Consider the following 21,345-nt stretch of genomic DNA (forward strand, 5'->3'; position numbering starts at 1 on the left):
TCATCATCATCATTGTCATCTTAATAATGTGGATCTTCATTATCTTCGGCGTCATCGTAGTCATGATTCATTGTTGAATTGTGTTACCTAGTTTGTCTGTTGCAAAAAAACGAAAACGATACCACCACGAATCATTGTTGAATAAAAGTGATTTTTAACACTTTTGTTCGATGATATCTTCAAGTTTTTGTTATGGCAAATAAATAAAGCCACAAATTGTGGCAGACAGGCGGAATCGATAAATAATCCCACAGAATATCAGTAAATCGCATGTTTTTGTTGCCACAACCCAGCGGAAGTCAATAAAACAAATTGCAAATTAAAACAACAGCAGTAGCAACAACAACAATGGAGTACGCAACAAAGGAGAAAAAATAGCTAGGGAAAATAAACGTAAATCATGATATACGTTATCATTATTACTACATAGAGGTAAATAATTAATGAAAGGTAGTGATCGATAAGACCGTACCTTTTTCTAAAGACAAAATTTAGCCCTAAGGTCCAATGGACTGCTTTTGAAAGGGAACTAGCATTGCTTCTTATTTTATAATGCAGAAACCCATAACTACCTGGTATGATACGAAAAATCTCAATTGAAAATTTGCATGGTAGCACAACACCATATAACACCCTCCGCACATTACCAAAAACAACGGACAAAAAATTTCTAGCAGAAAAAAAATCGGCTAATCGAGCAACTTGCAAAATAAAGTAATTTGAGAGTTCCAAACCATAAATTTTATTTTGTTTTTTTTTTTATTATTTGGCGAAACGGTAGCAGCTGTACGACTCCAACTAGATATAGTTAGCCTTAGCTTAGCGGTCGGGGTTAATGAAATGCTAACTTGGCAATTGAAAAGATGTAGAAACAAAAAAAAATATTTGTTTTTTGCTTTGAATAATTTTCATACCCAATGAAATATAATTATAAATTATTTGTTTCAGTTGGGGTGGAGTTTTTTGCGGTTAATTGTGCCCCCACCTGTGTTCCAAAGTTAATTGGACTAAATTTTTGCAATAAAATGAATAGCTTACTACCGCTACTAATATTTCTGTACAACGATGAATGACGATTATTGTTAACATTTGGTCAGCAGCAGCCGCATCGAATTTATTTCTGACTGACCGCTAGCGGTTCGAATAAATTAAAAAGGTGGGCTACACTCAATAACACTATGAACAAAAGTAAACAATAATTTAATTTTAAATAAATCATAGTAATTTGTTGTGTTTTATTCATGTTGTTGTTGTTTTCATCATCTGCGTAAACAAATTTTTTTTAGTTTTTGTAGAAATATATGATTGACTTTATATATCCTATTGATTGATCTTGAAATTCCATACAATTTGTATTTTTTTGATCGTATTGATTATATTTTCGTTGCCATTGTACGCCACCTGCTTACAATTACACATACACCGGTTCAAATTTGCATTGATATATAATTTAATATTTGGATCATTGTTATTTTCACGCTACAAAAAATACTTTAACCTTGGACAATAATATGATATTTCATTTGCGAATACTCAACTCTATTTGCGGAATATAGAGCATAAAACCATTTTTAATAATGGCTCAATTAATTCAATATCGCTTAGAAACAACCAGGAAGAAAACACCAAAGTATGACGGGTGGTAATACACCCTACGTCACTTTGGGCATATACAAATTTCCTATTATAACCTACAGTTATATATGCATTTCCAGAAACCTAAAAACATGCTATATGTGGCAGTAGGTTAATGCTCTGAAAAAATAACGTTCCAAATTACAGACTTCAACATTACGAAAACCATTAGGGAAAGTTCAAAAGTCGGATGGGCGACTATATAACGCTGGAATAAACGTAGCATCTTTGGGGTACCAATGACTTGAAAACGGACATAATTAAATACATACAGAAAGTGTAATAAGTATTTTGCCTCAATACAGATTTGACAAAATTCCAATATATACGTCTAAAGCCAATATATACGTCGTTAACCGCAATGGTAACTAAAAAAAGACCAAACGTGTTCTTGTAACAATTTTTTCTAAAATTATAATAAAAGCAAAATACTTTTTTGTGATAAACATTTTTGGATTGTTATATATTTCGGCCGATATCTTCGAGACCAATAGGTCTTTCGCTGTGATTCATGCAGAAATACGATCTAAATATGACCACATAAGTACTCCATCATACGTAATTCATTTTACATCTTTAGTATGCTGGCTTTAGGCGTATATATTGGAATTTTTTCAAATTTTTATTGAGGCAAAATACTTATTACACTCACTGTACATATATGATATTCTACGATATTTGAAACTATTTTAATCCATGCCATTCTGAAATCTATGGACAATTTTGTGTGCCGTTTATTTGATATTAAACAAATAATGTATATATACATATAACTGTAAATCTGTTTTTTTCTTTTTTCAAAAAAATTGACATTTGCCAAACCAAATAATTAAATCAACAGAAAATATAATAGGTTGGGGAAAATCCAATTATCCATTATTATTATATGAACTATAGGACTTTATTTAACACGCTTCGAAATGTCCGATTTGGGCCAAATATGCACCGTTTTATTATATGATTTGTTGCTATTTTAAAAGAAATTTCATAATACTCTCTCAAAGAAGTCCTGTTCTCTAGTTGCAAAAAAATTCAGTAGTCGATTTTCACAATCCTCCCTAGATACCTATTTTATATCATTAAAAAAATTTGGCGATGCAAGAAAAATATGATAATCGCTTTATGCCAAGCCCGGATGCATTAAAACTTCCCATCCAAGCTCCCAAAGTTTCTGGCGAGTCACCTCTCCTATTGGCCACTTCTGGTCGTTTCTGATCAATTGCCATATTCAAACAGTCCAGTTGTTGACAGTGGAGATCAGAATATAGCGTTTGACCATATGGAAGGAATCATTATAAATAATCCCCTTCCAGTTCCACGAAATACATAGCAGAACCTTCCTGGTCGTTAGTCTTGGTTTGGCCACCGTTTGAGGAGCTTCACAGCTCTTTGACCACGATCGGGTTATGGTATGTGATCCATTTCTCATCTCCAGTCACTATACCCTTAAGAACCGGGTATATCTCATTCCGTTTGGCCAAGGTTTCGCAGATGGAAATTCGACCCATCATATTTTTTTCTCTTAATTGGTGTGGCTTCTTTTTGAATCCAGCTTTGTGTAAATGGTTTAAAACAGTTTTATGGCCGATTTTTAGCTTCTGGACGATGTTACGACAGCTAACACACCGTCAACTTCGATCATTTCTTCGATTTTATCGACATTTTCGAAGACCGACCTGTTCGAGATGCAAAAATTCCTGAATGTAATCTACGAAACCAAAATTGCTCATAATTGGCTGTTACAGTATCGGTACCATAAACGCCATTCACAATTTTCTTTCTCTTTTTTCACATCCATTTTAACATCCTGTAAATCACAACTGAATGCAGCAAACAAAAAACAGAAATATATTTTTTACTAATATCACCCTTCCAACGAGCATAAATCTAAAATTGTTTGATCGATACGTTACGAGAAATCTATCAGTACAGCCATACACAGGTTCCGTTCTTGGGCCATATAAGTCAGCTGTGCCAAATTTCAAATCATTAGGATCATAAATAAGACATGTACTGTGCTTTAAATGACATGGTCAGACTGGACAGACTGACGCTATAACAACATGTTGTCCGATATATCCCATTACCAATACCAAACATCCTAGGAGTAGTAACAATGTATGTGCAAAATGTCAAAGCTATATCTTAAATATTGCGAGCTCTGTCGCTATGTTGGAGGGTATAATAACGACTCAATTGACAAATATATGTACCGCCTTTAATCAATCTGTACACATGTCATTCCACAATCAATGCGCCATCGCATGCCAATGCCACACCTGGGGTATTTGGATTGAATAGCTTGAGAGGTGATCCTTCTCGGATCATATGATAATAATCTTCCAGACTCCAACAAAGAGAGTAAATCAGAAGCTTTATAGCGATGACCGTAAGCCAAACTGCGGTACGATCAATGTAAATACGTAGCCTTCTCCAGTAGGTCAATATGACCATAAAACGACTGAGAAATCTGTATCAAAAAGGAATGTTGTATAATACAGTTGGAAGGAAGGAAAGTGCTATTAGACTTTACTCGTGTAAGAATTCAATAAAGCAGAGCTGGGTATTAGAACCAGATGTCGTACACCGATTGTAAGTTACGTTGGTTCTCCCTATACTAACTTCCCAATATCCTGTATATAGCTGCAAGATGGAAGCAGGCACTGGCTATTCACTTTGAGGTACAGGACTCACGTAAGCGGTAGAATTAGTCAAGGAAGGTAATACAAATTACCAAGAAATGGTGACTATATATGCCAATAGAGATTGATTACACTTAAAGCAATTAAGTCACAAAAGCGATTCTTGACTGTTAAAAATATTTGTTGTGTTACAGTACATAGGTAAAACCAGTAAGGAAAGTAGTAAAGTCGGACGGGGCCGACTATATGATACCCTTCACCACTATGGATATATTAAACAGGACTATTAACATGAAATTGGATGAAATAAAATATGTGATATTTATCTAAATGTGAATCTACCTATATATCCATAAGTTATATAAATCGAGTTCAATCAAATATAAATAGGTTATCTGTTGGGCTATGTCTGTACTTCTAGAAAACGCAACTACGTAATTCTATGCTCAATTTTGTACGTTGTGCAAAATTTGATGTCAACCTGACTAGCATGAAGAGTTTGATGTCCAATTTACTTAAAATCGGGCGAAAATATATATGGAAGCTCTATCCAAATATATCGAAGGATATATAGGGACTTTGGTGCACCATTTACATGAAATCGGACGAAACTATATCTGAATCTGGGCTGATTTTCTCGAAACTGGGCAGACATCATTCTAGGCTCAATTCAGTACGTTATGCCAAATTTCCTGCAAATCGAAAGATATATAGGGACTTTGGGGCACCATTAACATGAAATCGGACGAAACTATATATGGGAGCTATATCTAAATCTGGACCGATTTTCGCGAAACTGGGCAGACATCATTCTAGCCTCAATTCAGTACGTTATGCCAAATTTCATGCAAATCGAAAGATATATAAGGACTTTGGTACACCATTTACCTTAAATCGGAGGAAGATATATACGGGAGCTATATCTAAATCTGAACCGATTTTCACGAAACTTTGCACACATTCTAGACTTAATTCAGTGCGCTATGCCAAATTTCGTGCAAATCGAAAGATATATAGGGACTTTGGTACGCCATTTACCAAAAATCGGCCGAAACTATATATGGGAGCTATATCTAAATCTGAACCGATTTTCACGAAACTTGGCACACATCTTTCGTGGCTCAATTCAGTACGCTATGCCAAATTTCGTGCAAATCGAAAGATTTTCAGAGTCTAAAGTCCGTAAATCGGGCAAAAATATATATGGGAGCTATATCTAAATCTGAACCGATTTTTCCCAATTTCAATAGGGTTCGTCCTTGGGCCAAACAAATGAGCTGTGCCAAATTTCATCCAAATCGGATCATAAATGCGACCTGTACTTTGTTTACAATTTAACACCAACAGACGGACAGACGGACGGACGGACGGACATGCATAAATCGATTCAGAAAGTGATTCTATGCATATTCTCAAAAGGAACCATGGGTCTATCTCGATTATTTTTGCCTGTTACAAACATATGCACAAAGACATAATACCCTGTACCACAGTGTGGTGAAGGGTATAAAAATGACAATTATATAACTGGTCAACTCGCTCGAGGGGTCTCACAGTTATACGATCTGTTTAAGGGAACTACAATATCATCTATTTCATTGGCAAACTCCTCAAGATCTATTGCGGTAAAGCTACCACTCTTTTCTTCTATCATTTGGATTTACACAATATCTGTATCGCTGTATTTCAAGTATTCCGTATTTAGATTCAAAATGTATGTACTTAAATGTCATGTAAGAAATTAGTATAGCTTCACCACAAAATGTTACTTTTTAACGGTTGCTCATCAATTCAGATCTTAATTACTTCCACCCATAATCCACTTAAAAAGTAAGGTAATTACTTTGGCTTCTATCTTTTAATCATTTAAGTGGGCACTGCGTTCCAGTATTCTTACACACACAGTGGCTAACATTAGCCTGACGATAGGTTAGTTAACCAACAATTGTTCTTTGTTGTTTGTCACTTTTGTTTAATAACATTTCATTTGTCGATATTATTTAATTGACAATATAAGTAGTTTGTGTCGCTGCAGATGTTGTTGTTGTTGCGGTTGTATTTTTTGTTAGTCGCCTTTCATTCATTTTGAATAGAGTTCAATAAAAAAGAACTGACCCAATTTTTCGTAGAGCCCAGACTAGCTGAGTAGCTTAACTACTCAAAGTTGCGAGCCAAGTCAACAACATCATTGCCATGTGTGTGGTCTGCTGCTTGGCTTGGATCATTGGCCACTTGTCCACCAATATTTGTTGCCACCGAGATGTATGTACGTAGATATTTATTTGTATGCAATTTTTTCTTTTTTAGTTCTACTTGTAATGACTGCAGAATATGCGACATGGGTAGCCACTAAAATGAACACACATTTTTTCTATCTATATAGATATGTCGTATTGTCTCTCTATATGTATGTATATCATTCGACAAACAGATTGTTTTAAAACAATTTGAATATTGATCAATAGTGGTGAAGGTGACAGTCGGTGTATGGGGTGCTGCTGCTGAAGGAAGGCGGTGTAGAGAAGAATAATAGTGGCTGAGCTGAAAACATTTAATTAAAATGACCACCAATTTTAACAATTTAAGAACATTTTTCTCTTGATTTTCATGGGAATACAATTTTAATTGAATATATATTGTAATTTTTGTTTAAATAATACACCTACATAAATTCGTTTTGAGAATATTAATGTGTTAAAACACATATTTTAATCTCAGAAGGAATTCATATGGAAAATGAAACAGGTGTTTTGATTAAGATGGGGTTTAAAATCAATAAAAGTAATGGATTTTGTTAACATTGGGGCGGATGTATGCTTAGGAGACTTTAGTAAAACCTTGCTTTAGATATGGGGTTTATTTAATTATATTTAATATATCATACATTTTAAATAGGTATCAATATTATTCTACGAATATCGGAACACGTAGAAATGGTATGGACAGTTTTGCTCTTCTACACAAAGGGCACCTTGATTAGCCTTAGGGTAGAGATAAGTACCCTTGGCGGGAATGTGATATGACGATTGGGAATCTAGATATCTAGATATGTAGTCTCACAACAGCTGGGATATGGTTGCTTCAACAAGGTTTAGGTAAGTGGAGCTATTCGACAGGAGAGCAAAATATACTACAGGTTTCTACTGCGATAGACCTTAGTAAGTACTCATACAAAAATACCAGGGCGAGGGAACTTGATAACTACTCAAACAAGGATATGGAAGGATACTACCACAAGAAACCTTAATAAATACTCAAGCAAGAGCACAGAATGATTCTACTGCAAGAGATCTTAATAAGTATTGAATCAAGAATATGGAAGAATTCTACTGCAAGTAACCTTAATAAGTACTTAAGCAAATATACTGAAGTATACTACGGCAAGAGACCTTAATAAGTACTGAAGCAAGGATATGGAAAGATACTACCGCAAGATACCTTAGTAGGTACTCAAGTAAGGATTATACTGCAAGAAACCTTAGTAAGTACTCTAGCAAGGATATGAAAGGATTATGCGTCAATAAGAATATGACAGGATTCTAATGATGTGTTGGATACCTTTGGAATATAGACCTGGATAAGTACTCTAAGACGGCTATAGAAATGTATTACTCACCTGGGGTCGATGCGTCTTTTTCTGGGGTCTAACACTCACTGTCCTTAATAAGTACTTACTTAGCTGGCTTGTTACAGAACGGCTGTTCCATAAGCCAAGCTTAAAAAAGATTTCCAAGCGCGTCGGCCTTGTGCAAATATCCTCTAATTTGCAAGACCACGTTTCAAAATGTTGTTTTCTACTTGGCCTTTCCATCTAATTCGTGGCCTTCCCCTTCTAGGGGAACCATCAGTTGGCTCGCTTTTATATACCTTTTGAGATGGGGCATTCTCATTCATTCGCACAACATGCCTAGCCACCGTAGTCGCTGCAATTGTAAAGCTCGTGTGTCATTCGACGCCGATATTCACCGTCGACGCTGATCGGCCCGTAGATCTTTCGGAGAATTTTTCTTTCAAACGCCCCAAGAGCTGCCACATCTGCTTGCGCAAGTACCCATGCTTCAGATCCATATAACAGCACTTGTAGTATCAGCGTCTTGTAAAGTGTGAGTTTTGTCTGGCGGGAGATGGCCTTGTTTCTAAACTGCTTACTTACACCATAGTAGAATCTGTTGGCCATCACAATCCTTCTCCGAATTTCAAAACTGATGTCATTTGTTTTATGTATGGCGATACCAAGGTACGAAAAATCTTTTACTACCTCGAAGCTGTAGTTCTCAAGTTCCACAGCTTGGTCTTCTCGTTCAGCTTTCTGTTCACCTTTGCGTCTCATATGACCTCTTCTTGAGTACTCAATTTACATAAAATCGGGAAAAAATATATATGGTAGCTATGTCTAAATCTGAACCTTTTTTTAAGAAATTTAGCACACATTATTCTAGATTGAATTCAGTACGCAGTGCCAAATAATCTAAAGAAATATAGGTGCTTCAGTAGTCTATTTAATTGAAATAGGAGGGAAATATATATGGGAGCCATATCTCAATCTGAACCGATTTTCACGAATCTCAGCAGTCATCATTTTAGACTTAATTTAGTAATCTATGCCAAGTGTCGTGCAAATCTAAAGATATTTAAAGACTTTGCTGCACTATTTACATTAAATCGGACGAAATTATATATGGGAGCTATATCTAAAACTGAATCTATTTTTACGAAACTTAGCACACACCATTCTAGATTCAATTCATTACGCTATGCCAAATTTTATGCAAATCTAAAGATATATAGGAACTTTGGTGCACTATTTACATTCAATCGTACGAAAATATATATAGGAGCTATATCTAAATCTGTGACCTTTGCCAAATTTCATGTAAATCTGATCATAAATACAACCTGTGCTTTGTTTACAAGGCTACATGGACGGACAGACGAACATGCAGAAATCAACTCAGAAAGTTATTCTATGCATATTCTAAAAATCTTTTGTTGTTGCAATATGCGGTACCACAGAGTGAAAGACCACCAAATATATCAAATATATATAATTGGAAACTACTGCTTAGGGGTATAAAAAGTGGGTCAAAATTTCAGCCCTGAAAAACTGATACAAAATTGCCTATATAATTCATATATACGGTACCAAATAAGGAAGCATTGTGGTGTTACAAACTATAATTATTGGCCTATCGGAAATGTGTTTGATAACTTTGAAATTCTTGCAGGTTCTGGAATCGACCACATATTGTAAAGAGTATCTGAAATTAACAAAAAAATGTATTGTAATCGGAATTAACTGTACACATCAAATTCAAAAATCATATTTTGTAATATTGACAGAAGGCATTTGTTTATTTTATTATTTGTTCATCAAATCAATTTAAATATATTTTTTTAATAAAATCTACAAAATAGACGCTATTATATAAAATATAACCATTGACACTAAAATCGGGGAAAATTAATAAGTGTACAAGCAATGTTCAAATTTCTTGCTAAACGAAAGGAAATTGAAAAGGCCACATCAACAAATCTATTCAATTTTGTCAATGCCAAATTCAGAAGGTAAGACATGAGTGATGGATGCACAAATGGGAGTGAAATTCTTATTAATTTATCGGATCGAAAGTTCGAAATATGAGGTGTTTCGTCCGAATATTGACAGAAAATATTTCTTGTGCCAATCATGACGTGGTTGAACAATGGATCGCTGTCACTCTTTTATTTCCTATGAGATCATCCCAATACGCGACAGTTTGTTTAAATATTCGCAGCTACCAATAAATTCCTTATCTCTAAGCTCGCTTATTTCACTTATTTATGTCGGAATTAAATATAGCGTTCGCCTTTATTTTTAGGATAATCTAATATTTTCTTCACCTTAAGAACTATTTTGTCACCCTTTACTTTCATATAATGATTCCATTTCCTCTTTTTCATATCATTTCAGTTTCATATTAAATTACGATTGGCTGGTCTATACAATTTTGGGTATTCTGTTGGCCACTTGTCTAATTTATTACATATATGATCAAAAGCGTATAAGCGTCAGTAGACGTAGACGTCAAGAAATTGTAGATGCCAGCCAAAGGTAATATTGTTGACTTTTTTCAAAATTATATTTTAAATTTATAATTCATATTTTTTGTTACAGGGTCTCCCAACAACGCCGGCCCGGTGCCAGTTATCGGGACCATGAAATTTTTCAAAATGTCGTCCAAACTGCTCGCGAATATGCAAATAGAGAACATCGCCACACACAGTTGAAACCGTATGTGTCAAGATATACTCGAAGTGGACGATTATACGGAGATTATTATGAAGGATAGGGAAACGGTATTTTCAAAATGTATTAATATTTGTTAAAAAATTTTAAATAATTAGATTTCACAAAATAAATCGGTGCGAAAGTTGAAGTTGTTTAAGTCATCATGTAAATTGAAATATATAAGGTATTCGATTTAATCCAAAATTATGGGATAACCCTGTCCGGCTCCTCTCCCACATCTGGTCAAAATTTTTGGTAAAATAAAAAAAAAAACATTATAAATAGCCAGAAAATATATATAGGAGGTGTACACATCACTCTACACTTAAATCTATACGCTATGCCAAAATTCGTGCAAATCGAATGACATTGCCACGCTTTTTGCCACCAAAGTGACTAAATTTTTACATTTCGTAGTCTTAGATAATGAAAATATATTTTAAGAAATTGTCTTTTTTTGATATTTTAAAGGTTGAATGTGTCTGTAATTAACGACGATTTTATTTGTTGATATGATCTATTTGTATATTAAATATGTCCAATTCTCTACACAATAACGTATTTTAGTGGTAAACCCCTGTGGTAAACCATATACCACCTCTATCGATTTTCAATATATAGAAGATTTTCGTCATTTGCAATTATATTTAAATATCCGATAATTGACAATCTACATAAATTCCACCTTCTTTGTCATATTCTCCATACTTTTATGGACATAGCCCTTAAAAGTTAGTTTTCATGCCATCCTTTAAATTTTCCATATTAATTTCTTATCTCTCAATTGCTTTTTTTCATGCCAACTTAAAAATTTGAATAGTCACCACCACCATAATTTGTTATTTTCTATGACTTTTCACTTCACTGCAAAAGATACAATTTCTGCATATCTACACTGTCATATAGTTCAATGGTTTATGTTTATTTCAGACTTTTTTTTGCATACCCAATGCAATGCCATACTACTTCTGAGGGTGTCAAGTTATGGTATTACCTCCAATAAAATGAAACAACATTTCTTTCGTTTTTTTGCCTTGCCTTCCATTTGTTAAAATATTTGCAGAAAAAACTGCTGGCGCATTCAATTGCAGTTCGCTGTACTCAGGGTATTCACAAAGAGTGTGTGTGTTTCGGTGTCTACACAATTGGGCATTAGAGTCCTGCCTTGCCTGTTTCGTTTCGTTTTATTTTCTGTTGTTGGTTGGTTCCATGTTAAGCTCCTCTGACTTTTTGTCGTTCTCGTTCTCTTTTTCGTTTTCTATAAAAGACGCGTCATTTAAATAACAATAAAAGTTAATGACAAGTTGCTAACTAAACTACGGCAGTTATGCCATAACAATCGTCGTTTGCTGTCTCTGTAGTTCATTTGTTGTTGTTGCTGTTGCCAACATATATGTTAGTGCATAACTGTGTGTGTGTGTGTCTAGTATGCCTCTGCTTAGTTAACTTTTCATTAGTTTTGCATACATACTACCTATGTGTGTGTTAGCTGTTACATTTAAATCGATGTGGGGTAACACTAACTACCTACCTACCTACATCGTAGTACTACAGGTGATAATCGTATAACAATCGTATTTATACCCTTCACCACACTGTGGTACAGGGTATTATGTCTTTGTGCATATGTTTGTAACAGGCAAAAATAATCGAGATAGACCCATGGTTCCTTTTGAGAATATGCATAGAATCACTTTCTAAGTCGATTTATGCATGTCCGTCCGTCCGTCCGTCCGTCTGTCCGTCTGTCCGTCTGTCCGTCTGTCTGTCCATGTTAAATTGTAAACAAAGTACAGGTCGCATTTATGATCCGAATTGGATGAAATTTGGCATAGGTCACTTATTCGGCCCAAGGACGAACCCTATTGAAATTGGGAAAAATCGGTTCAGATTTAGATATAGCTCCCATATATATATTTAACCGATTTAATGTAAACGGTCCCTATATATCTTTCGATTTGCACGAAATTTGGTACAGGCTAATCATTTAGGCCTATAATGATGTCTGCCAAGTTTCGTGAAAATCGGTCCAGATTTAGATATAGCTCCCATATATAGTTTCGTCCGATTTCAGGTAAATGGTGCCCCAAAGTCCCTATATATCTTTTGATTTGCACGAAATTTGGCATAACGTACTGAATTAAGCCTAGAGTGATGTCTGCCAAGTTTCGAGAAAATCGGTCCAGATGTAGATATAGCTCCCATATATAGGTTCGTCCGATTTCATGTAAATGGTGCCCCAAAATCCCTATATATCTTTTGATTTGCACGAAATTTGGCATAACGTACTGAATTAAGTCTAGAGTGATTTCTGCCAAGTTTCGAGAAAATCGGTCCAGATTTAGATATAGCTCCCATATATAGTTTCGTCCGATTTCATGTAAATGGTGCCCCAAAGTCCCTATATATCATCCGATTTCCACGAAATTTGGTACAACCTAATCATTTAGGTCTAGAATGATGTCTGCAAAGTTTCGTGAAAATCGGTCCAGATTTAGATATAGCTCCCATATATAGTGTCGTCCGATTTCATGTAAATGGTGCCCCAAAGTCCCTATATATCTTTCGATTTGCACGAAATTTGGCATAGCGTGTTGAATTGAGTCTAGAATGATGTCTGCCAAGTTTCATGAAAATCGGTCCTGATTTAGATATATCTCCCATATATAGTTTCGTCCGATTTCATGTAAATGGTGCCCCAAAGTCCCTATATATCTTTCGATTTGCACGAAATTTGGTACAGCCTATTCATTTAGGTCTAGAATGATGTATGTAAAGTTTCGTGGAAATCGGTCCAGATTTAGATATAGCTCCCATATATAGTTTCGTCCGATTTCATGTAAATGGTACACCAAAGTCCCTATATATCTTTCGATTTGCACGAAATTTGGCATAACGTACTTAATTGAGCCTAGAAGGATGTCTGCCAAGTTTTATGAAAATCAGTCCAGATTTCTATATAGCTCCCACTTATATATAGCTCCCACTTATAGTTTCGTCCGATTTCATGTAAATGGTGCCCCAAAGTCCCTATATATCTTTCGATTTTCACGAAATTTGGTACAGCCTAATCATTTAGGTCTAGAATGATGTATGTAAAGTTTCGTGAAAATCGGTCCAGATTTAGATATAGCTCCCATATATAGTTTCGTCCGATTTCATGTAAAGGGTACCCCAAAGTCCTATATATCTTTCGATTTGCACGAAATTTGGCATAACGTACTGAATTGAGCCTAAATTGATGTCTGCGTTGTTTCGTGAAAATCGGTCCACATTTAGATATAGCTCCCTTTTATTAAAGATTGATTTTAAGTACTTGACGCACCAAGGAACCAATAGGAACAAAACGTTCTGAAATTAGTATAACGTATCCTGTGACAAGTTTGTTTGAAATCGCTTAATATTTGGCCCGATATCAAGTAAATTGTTAGTCAGTTTGACATCAAATTTTGCACAACGTACAAAATTGAGCATAGAATTATGTAGTTTCGTTTTCTAGAAGTACAGACATAGCCCAACGGATGACCTATTTATATTTGTTTGAAGTCGATTTACATACTTTATGGATAGATCTACGTAGATTCACATTTAGATAAATATCACATGTTTTATTTCATTCAAGTACATGCTAATAGTCCTGTTTATTATACCCATAGTGGTGAAGGGTATCATATAGTCGGCCCCGTCCGACTTTACTACTTTCCTTACTGGTTTTTTCGTAGGTGCAATGTTGCAGAAAATTCGATGTGCCGATATTGAAGTTTTTATGTGATATTGAGTATATTTTTTGAATGGTCAAAATAACGTTATTTATGTGACGTTTTGGGTGGAAGGTAATCCAATTATATAGAAGAAATTTTATGTTATCAATAGAGGCCAAATATTGTAAAAAATATTGGCAAGGTAAACGAAGATATTGTAGCTAAGGAGCAGGATGAAATCTCTAGGAACGATTATACAATTTTACGATAGTAAAAAAATTAAAGAGATATCATCTGTAAATTATGGGTGCGGTTTGGACCACAATTAATTGGATATTCAAAAATTCTCTTGAATATAATGAGAGCTGAAATGAGATTTTGTAATCTAAACAAATTTTCCTACCAAAAAATTGTGATTATTGGTTTGCGTTTAGTTATAGCTACCCATTTTCGGAATTTTGGAGGCTTTGCCCGCATTTTCTTACCGATGTGTTTGTAATTCGGAATAAAGGGTTATTGGATGCTGACATACATATATACATGATCAATATAAGTCCACGTTTTGTCATAGCCCCCATATAAGGTTAGCACCTCACTGTGAGCATGTGGAAGGATTTAGCTGAATTTGGAGGCTAAAAAACTGTCCGCTCCGTTTCCGGAATTTTTAAAATTTCACCAAAAACATTTCTAACAAATTTTCGAAATAGGACCCTTTGTTGACATAGCATCTTTATAAAGAAGACTATATCTGGAATTTTTAGCCCGATTATTCTCTGAAGTGGCTAGCAATCTTGGAGAGTGAATGGTTTTACATATCTCCTGTAGAAAGGTCCCAACTCATTTTCGATATTCTTATGATTTTAACCGAATTGTCTCATCGAAGTTGGTATAATTTGGAATATCGGCTTCCTGGTGCATAAAAAAATTATTTTCATGAATAGCCCTGTAAAATCCAATAATATCATGGTCCGTCATTTGGTATTCATTTTTTTCAGATGATAAAAAACTTTCAACGCTGTCTCTATAGCTCAATCTTCAACAGTAATCATTATTCCAAATTCCAGGTTTTCAATTCTATGCGTTCACCCAAATTCCAAATAGTACTAAATTTAGTACTTTTCATACCCATGAGTACGAATTTCCTAAACTACCTCAATCCTACACTCCAACAGACATTTTAATTCCCAATTTCAAGACTCAAGCTCTATCTGTTCACCTAAATCCAAATTGTACAAAATGTAGAGCGATTAGTAGTACTTTGGGTGACTTAGGGGATGATAGATACCAAACAACGGCTCTGATTGGCTTTAACATGCCAAAGCCCAGACATATCATAATCACTCTTTCATCTCAATTGTGGACACTGACCTCCACGCGGTTATCTGGAGTAACTACTTTCATCATCCGTTGAAATAGTGAGCTGTTATGTGCCGCAAGTTCACCCATGGATTAGTTGCCTGCACTCGGAAACCCCTTCCTACTATGAAAAAGCAACGAAAAAGTAAACTAAACGCCCGCAATGTTGACGACCCACACAAGTGTACACAGTACCACGATCTGCGAATCTGCACTTGAAATGTGCGCACGTTGTACAGAACAGACGCAGTTTTCGCTTTGGTAGATGTACTCAAGAAATACAAACCGATATTGTTGCCTTACAAAAAATACGGAGGAAAGGAACAGGCGTAAGTAAATCAGATGATTACGCCCTGCATTATAGATGTCATGAAACGACACATGAACTTGGCTGCGGATTTATGGTTAATAGGAGAATAAAAGACCTCGTCTCCAGATTCACTCCAGTAGAGTAGCAAATTGCTATAATCCGTACAAAAGCGAAGTTCTTCTACATCAGTCTCATTTGCGCCCATGCTCCGACCGAAGACACAGATGAACAGACCAACGACATATTTTACGAGCGCCTAGAAACAGGATATGACCGCTGCCCTGGCTATGACCATACATTTCTGCTAGGAGATTTTAATGCGAAAATCGGAAAGGAAAATATTTTTGGCCCCACCGTCGGAAAATTCAGCCTCTATGAAGACACATCAGACAACAGCATGAGGTTGATTGACTTCGCGGCAGCAAAAACACATGGTAGTTAGCAGCACCAGATTCAAGCATCTCAATATACACAAGGCCACCTGGATTTCCCCAGATCGAAAAACGAGAACTTAAATCGATCATGTTGTGATAGACGGAAGGTATCCATACAGTGTTTTAGACGTTCGATCGATCCGAAGAGCAAATATCGATTCGGGCCTCTAACTTGTGGCAGTCAAGGTTCTCATTTGTATTAATGTAGCAGTAAAGGTGCGATCGACGTCGAAAAGCTGCAAACACAACAGGTATCAGAAGCATACTCCGCAACACAACTTACCCACTTGCTTGACAAAAGCTCTCCTTGTCCCTATAATAATATAGAAACACAATGGCAAAGTATTGCTCACTCCCTACAAACTCCGGCAAAAGCAACACTTGGGTACCAAAGACACCCATTAAAACCCCAGGTACGATCAGGAGTGTCGTAATGCTACTGAGGCGAAGAACGCGGCGTATAGGGCAACTTTGCAATGGAGATGGAGAATTATCGGGAGAAAAGGTGAGGGGAAAGGTATTTCCAAAAAAGGGAGAAAGACAAGAAAAGCACGAGCAAATTCGAGATGTGCAGCAGTCAGAATGAAGTCCGGAAATTTTACCAACGAGTAAAACACCAAACTGAAGGCTTTGGTGCAGGCGAATCCTCCTGTAAAGACGATGATGGTAACCTGATGACAGATACAAATAGCGTATTGATGATCTGGAAGAAGCATTTCGAAAAGATTTGGTGGTGGTGGAGAAGATGATCTGGAAGGAGCATTCTGAAAAGATATAGTGGTTGTGGAGAAGATACCCCAGAACCAATAAGAGATGACGGTATTTGGTTAGAGGAATGCATGTCAAATGATTGGAACCTCAGCATCCTGAGTCCCGTGCACAAAAAAGGAGACAATACGATATGTGTCAATTACAGAGGAATAAGTTTCCTTCCTTTCCGACTGAAGTCAATGGCATTTTTGGACCATACCAATGCGGCTTCAGGCCTGGCAAACTCACTACCTACGAAAAACAAATCATCACATTCCACCTATTCGTCGACTATAAAACCACATTCGACAGCCCTATCCATTCACAGCTGTTTAAAGCCATGTCTGCGTTAGGCATTCCTGCAAAATTAATACGGTTATGCGGGATAACTGTAACTGGCACATCCTGCTGAAAAGGTCATACGAGTTGCAAATGTGAACAGAAATGGCACTCTGAACACCAAACAGCATATGTTACTCGCCTACACCGATGACATCGTCATAATGGGTCGAACATTGAGAGCGGTAACATCCACCTTTGAACAAAAGTGAGACTTGCAGTAAATGACGAGGCTCAAGTATCAACGCGAAAATTTTTACCCTTAGGTCGAATTTCCAAAAAACCCAGTCTTATCTCACGACTACACACCATAGATCTGCCATTCACTCACTCATCACTAAGCTCTTTTATGTTTTATGATAATACATGAACAATTTTGTTTGAAAAATGTTAATTGAATATTTAAAATAGCGAACATAATGCGGTAATGTATTATTTACAGTGCGTCGATACCTGGACTTAAAATGACAATTTTCTTCGATTTGGCTTGTAACCCTCTGAGAACCGGACATATAAATTTCCATCCAATTCATATTTATAATGCATCTATGACTTTCAAAATACATAAAATGTGACGAAGGCTTTATATAGAGACTACGTCAGAGCATGGACCTTTAATTTAATTTATTTATGGGGAGATACCAAATTATCAGTGGTGGGCAAACAGATATTGAGATTAAGAGTGGGTGAGCGTAACTGAGTATTCATAATTAAAAACAACTGACGAGCATGGCTGCAAATTATGGTCAATTAGGATTTATTTATGCTTCCAATTAGGATTTATTTGTCCCAATTACGTCACGGCAAAATTGAACCTCTTATCCGATGATGGTGATATTTTCTTGAAGTCAAATAAAATTTAATTGAATCCATTCATATTTAGAAATAGCTCGCTATAACATATTCTACTCGATTGGAAACTCCATAACCAAGTTATGTAGGATGAACGTTTAGGTTTCTCATTAACTCCATCTTCTTCCCATTACTTATTCCCCTACTCCATTTTGCCACGCCGACCTGTTGCACATACAAAATTTAAACTAAGTACTTAGTGTCGTCATCAATTAACCATGGGTTTTTAGCTACTCAAGAGTCATGACAAAAACTTTAGTTTACAATAATACAAAATGACACATAAGCCATATCACCCGCGTTGTTGCATGTCTATCAGTTTGTCTACGAAAGTCTTGAGTTAAGCAATTTCTTTATAAGCTTTATGTTGAGGCAGATATCTTTGATCTTGGCCATATTTGTTGTGGTGGTCGATGATTACGTCTAGTAGTAGCTGCTAGCTTGGGCTTTAAAATTTTGTATGACTATGCAGTTTTTTGTTTTTCGTATAAAATGTGCAATTTTTTCACTTGTCTTGGAAGTTTTTTTTTTGCTCTTCTACTCCCCCTTCTGACGTTTTTAGGGTGTGTGTTTGGGGCTTCAATTATTTGTTTCCCAGCAAACGTTTCAAAGTAATAAAGTCATTGAACGTTTTAGTGGCGGCAACGATGTTGGTGTTTCACTTTCTTTAGGAGTTTAATGAACACCATCAAGTCAGCCATTAAATGGTGGGAATGCCTTGGTCCTTGGCTGCAAAAATGCATTTCATTTTTAAAGTGGGTGGCAAGGGCTGTCTGAGTGTAGATTTGTGTGGTCTGCTCTAGGACTTAAAATTCAAGACGAAAGTTGTTAGTTTTATTATTGTTATGGGCCATCGTGGATTTTGTGTTTCTCCATCTACCCTCTGCATTTTAAGAGCGTATTTTGTACTTGTTGAGATAAAGAAAGTAAATGTATGCATAAAATATATAAGTTACAAAGATATGTTACTTCAAAGTGTCTTAGAAGAAAAGATAAACAGAAAACATTAGTAAGGTAGGGACAAAGATTTGATCTGGCTGGCTATATGATACACTACACCTAAAATTGGGTCTATACAAGAGCTGATCCTAATATCAAAATGTGATTCTATGAATACTCTCAAAAGTAACTATGGGTCTATCTAGATTCCCTTTCCATCTCATAAACGTATGAAGAAAGTCATGATACCCTGTAGCACCGTGTGTGTGTGTGTGTGGTGTAGGGTATCAAAAACCTATCACAGTTGAAGCTGATAATCACAGGTATTTCCTCAGTTTATGTTGTACTATAATAGCCCGCAACGGGGACTAGTTGACTGCATGTCTGTCTGCTTAACTCTCACAGACATTATGTCTGGCTGACGTTTCATGGTGTAATAAAACAATCTTAACAGACAGATCTTAACTTCCAGGTTTGAAGTTAAGAAAAATATAAAAAGAAAACAAAAACAAAGCAAAATCCCATCAATGAAAACAAAAATAAAGGAAAATCAAATCACTTCACCGCAACCGCCATCAGACTCCAAATTAACTTTCATTTTCAATATACCAACCAACCAGCCAACGAACTACCAATATTGAATGAACGAATGGAATTGGCCACATGGTAGTTAACTGCAATTTGTAAGGCAATAACATTTGTTTTTGGATCTAGATACGATTGTGTATTTGTTGCCCGCTTTTATCAGTTTCCAAATCCCTCGTCTCTCCACTAAAGAGTCACTATTTGCCTGGTCTACATTCCTGGTCTCTTTGCTTGTGGCGTTAGTCTTACAATTGCCAAAGTTTAATTAAAATTTCGTGATCAATGCGTCATTGGTATTATAATTAAATTTATCTCCTAGCGGTTTATATTTCGGTGTTCGGTTTGTTTTCTCTGTTTGGGTTTTTTTCCTATTCATCTGTTTTTACAGTATATTGAATGAAGTTAAACAATAACAATTGCTACCAAATATACAATACGGGGTTTTGTTTTCATTTTGAGCCAAAATATTCAATGAAAATACACTTGATTACAAATACATTGATTGCTTGATTGGTTGGTTGGCGATTCAAAATATGAAATCGGGTGTGGATGTAAATTTTGAATTTTTGAGAGAATACATTCAGTCAAGGTTATATTCGAGATGGAAAAGAAAATAAAGCCTCTAATAAGTTACAGCATCAGGTAAAAAAACCGAATATATTATATCACATGTATTGACAAAAAATTTTATTCTACTCAAATGATATTCCAACAGTGATTTGAAAAGATTTTCTATACGAACGTCTCCAAAAAAAAGTAAGTGGATTTTTTTAAATTATTTTTATAGGTCCAAGTGTGGATTTAAACATTTGATGGATTTTTTTATAGATCCATGTGTGTAGCTTTTAAAGACATTTTTTGAATTCAAAGTGCGAATTTTTAAAGGAATTTCAATAAGTCCAAATGTACAATTTTTGTGGATTTTTAAGAAATTTTAGAGGTCAAAAGGTATATTTTTAGACATTTTTAGAGCATATTTTTAGAAACCCAACTATTAGCGTTGATTTTTTTAAGAAAATAACTGTTCTTCACATATAGAAGCGTCCAGATTCGCCTAGGAACAGCATATGATCGCTGCATGTAACAGCATGATATTGGTTGACTTCGCGGCAGTAACAAACATGACAGTAAGCAGCACCAGATTCAAGCATCCTGAAACCACAATGTCCCTCCCGATCAAACAACGAGAAATTAAATTGAGCATGTTGTGATTCATCCAGTGTTTAAGATGTTCGATCGAACCGAGGAGCGAATATCGATTTGGACCATTACCTTGCAGCAACAAAGGTTCGCACTCGTCCTAATGTAGCAGCAAAGGTGCAAAGTAACACAACACGGAAACTCGACGTCGAAAAGCTGCAAACACAACAGGTAGCAGAAGCCTACTCCGCAAAACAACTAACAAACTTGCTTCACAAAAGCACTCCTTATCCCGATAATAACATAGAAAGAAACACAAGGGCAAATAATTGCCCTATAAACTGCAGCACTTTGATACAAAAGACCATCATTTAGAAATGGTTAGGAGTGTCGT

General features: G+C 35.8%; 1 protein-coding gene across 1 annotated transcript; it reads left to right on the forward strand.

Moving 5' to 3' along the window:
- The first annotated feature begins 9,756 nt into the window (after positions 1 to 9,756).
- Positions 9,757 to 20,224, forward strand: LOC133326466 (uncharacterized). Its single transcript, XM_061535099.1, has 4 exons — positions 9,757 to 9,842; positions 10,228 to 10,368; positions 10,432 to 10,548; positions 20,200 to 20,224. Exons 1-4 carry the CDS (start codon positions 9,757 to 9,759, stop codon positions 20,222 to 20,224), a joined length of 369 nt encoding a protein of 122 aa, XP_061391083.1.
- Positions 20,225 to 21,345: the final 1,121 nt, after the last annotated feature.

The sequence above is a fragment of the Musca vetustissima genome, unplaced genomic scaffold (assembly GCF_032173495.1).
Source record: "Musca vetustissima isolate MV318-11 ecotype Yass unplaced genomic scaffold, APGP_CSIRO_Mvet_v1 utg10287, whole genome shotgun sequence".
Lineage (NCBI taxonomy): Eukaryota > Metazoa > Arthropoda > Insecta > Diptera > Muscidae > Musca > Musca vetustissima.

What these genes read in the sequence shown, in the direction of transcription:
- LOC133326466 (XM_061535099.1), top strand. Translation starts at nt 9,757, where the DNA reads ATGTTCAAATTTCTTGCTAAACGAAAGGAAATTGAAAAGGCCACATCA. An exon ending in GTCAATGCCAAATTCAGAAG is followed by an intron (nt 9,843 to 10,227) that starts GTAAGACATGAG and finishes ATATCATTTCAG; the next exon opens with TTTCATATTAAATTACGATT. An exon ending in CGCCACACACAGTTGAAACC is followed by an intron (nt 10,549 to 20,199) that starts GTATGTGTCAAG and finishes CTGTTTTTACAG; the next exon opens with TATATTGAATGAAGTTAAAC.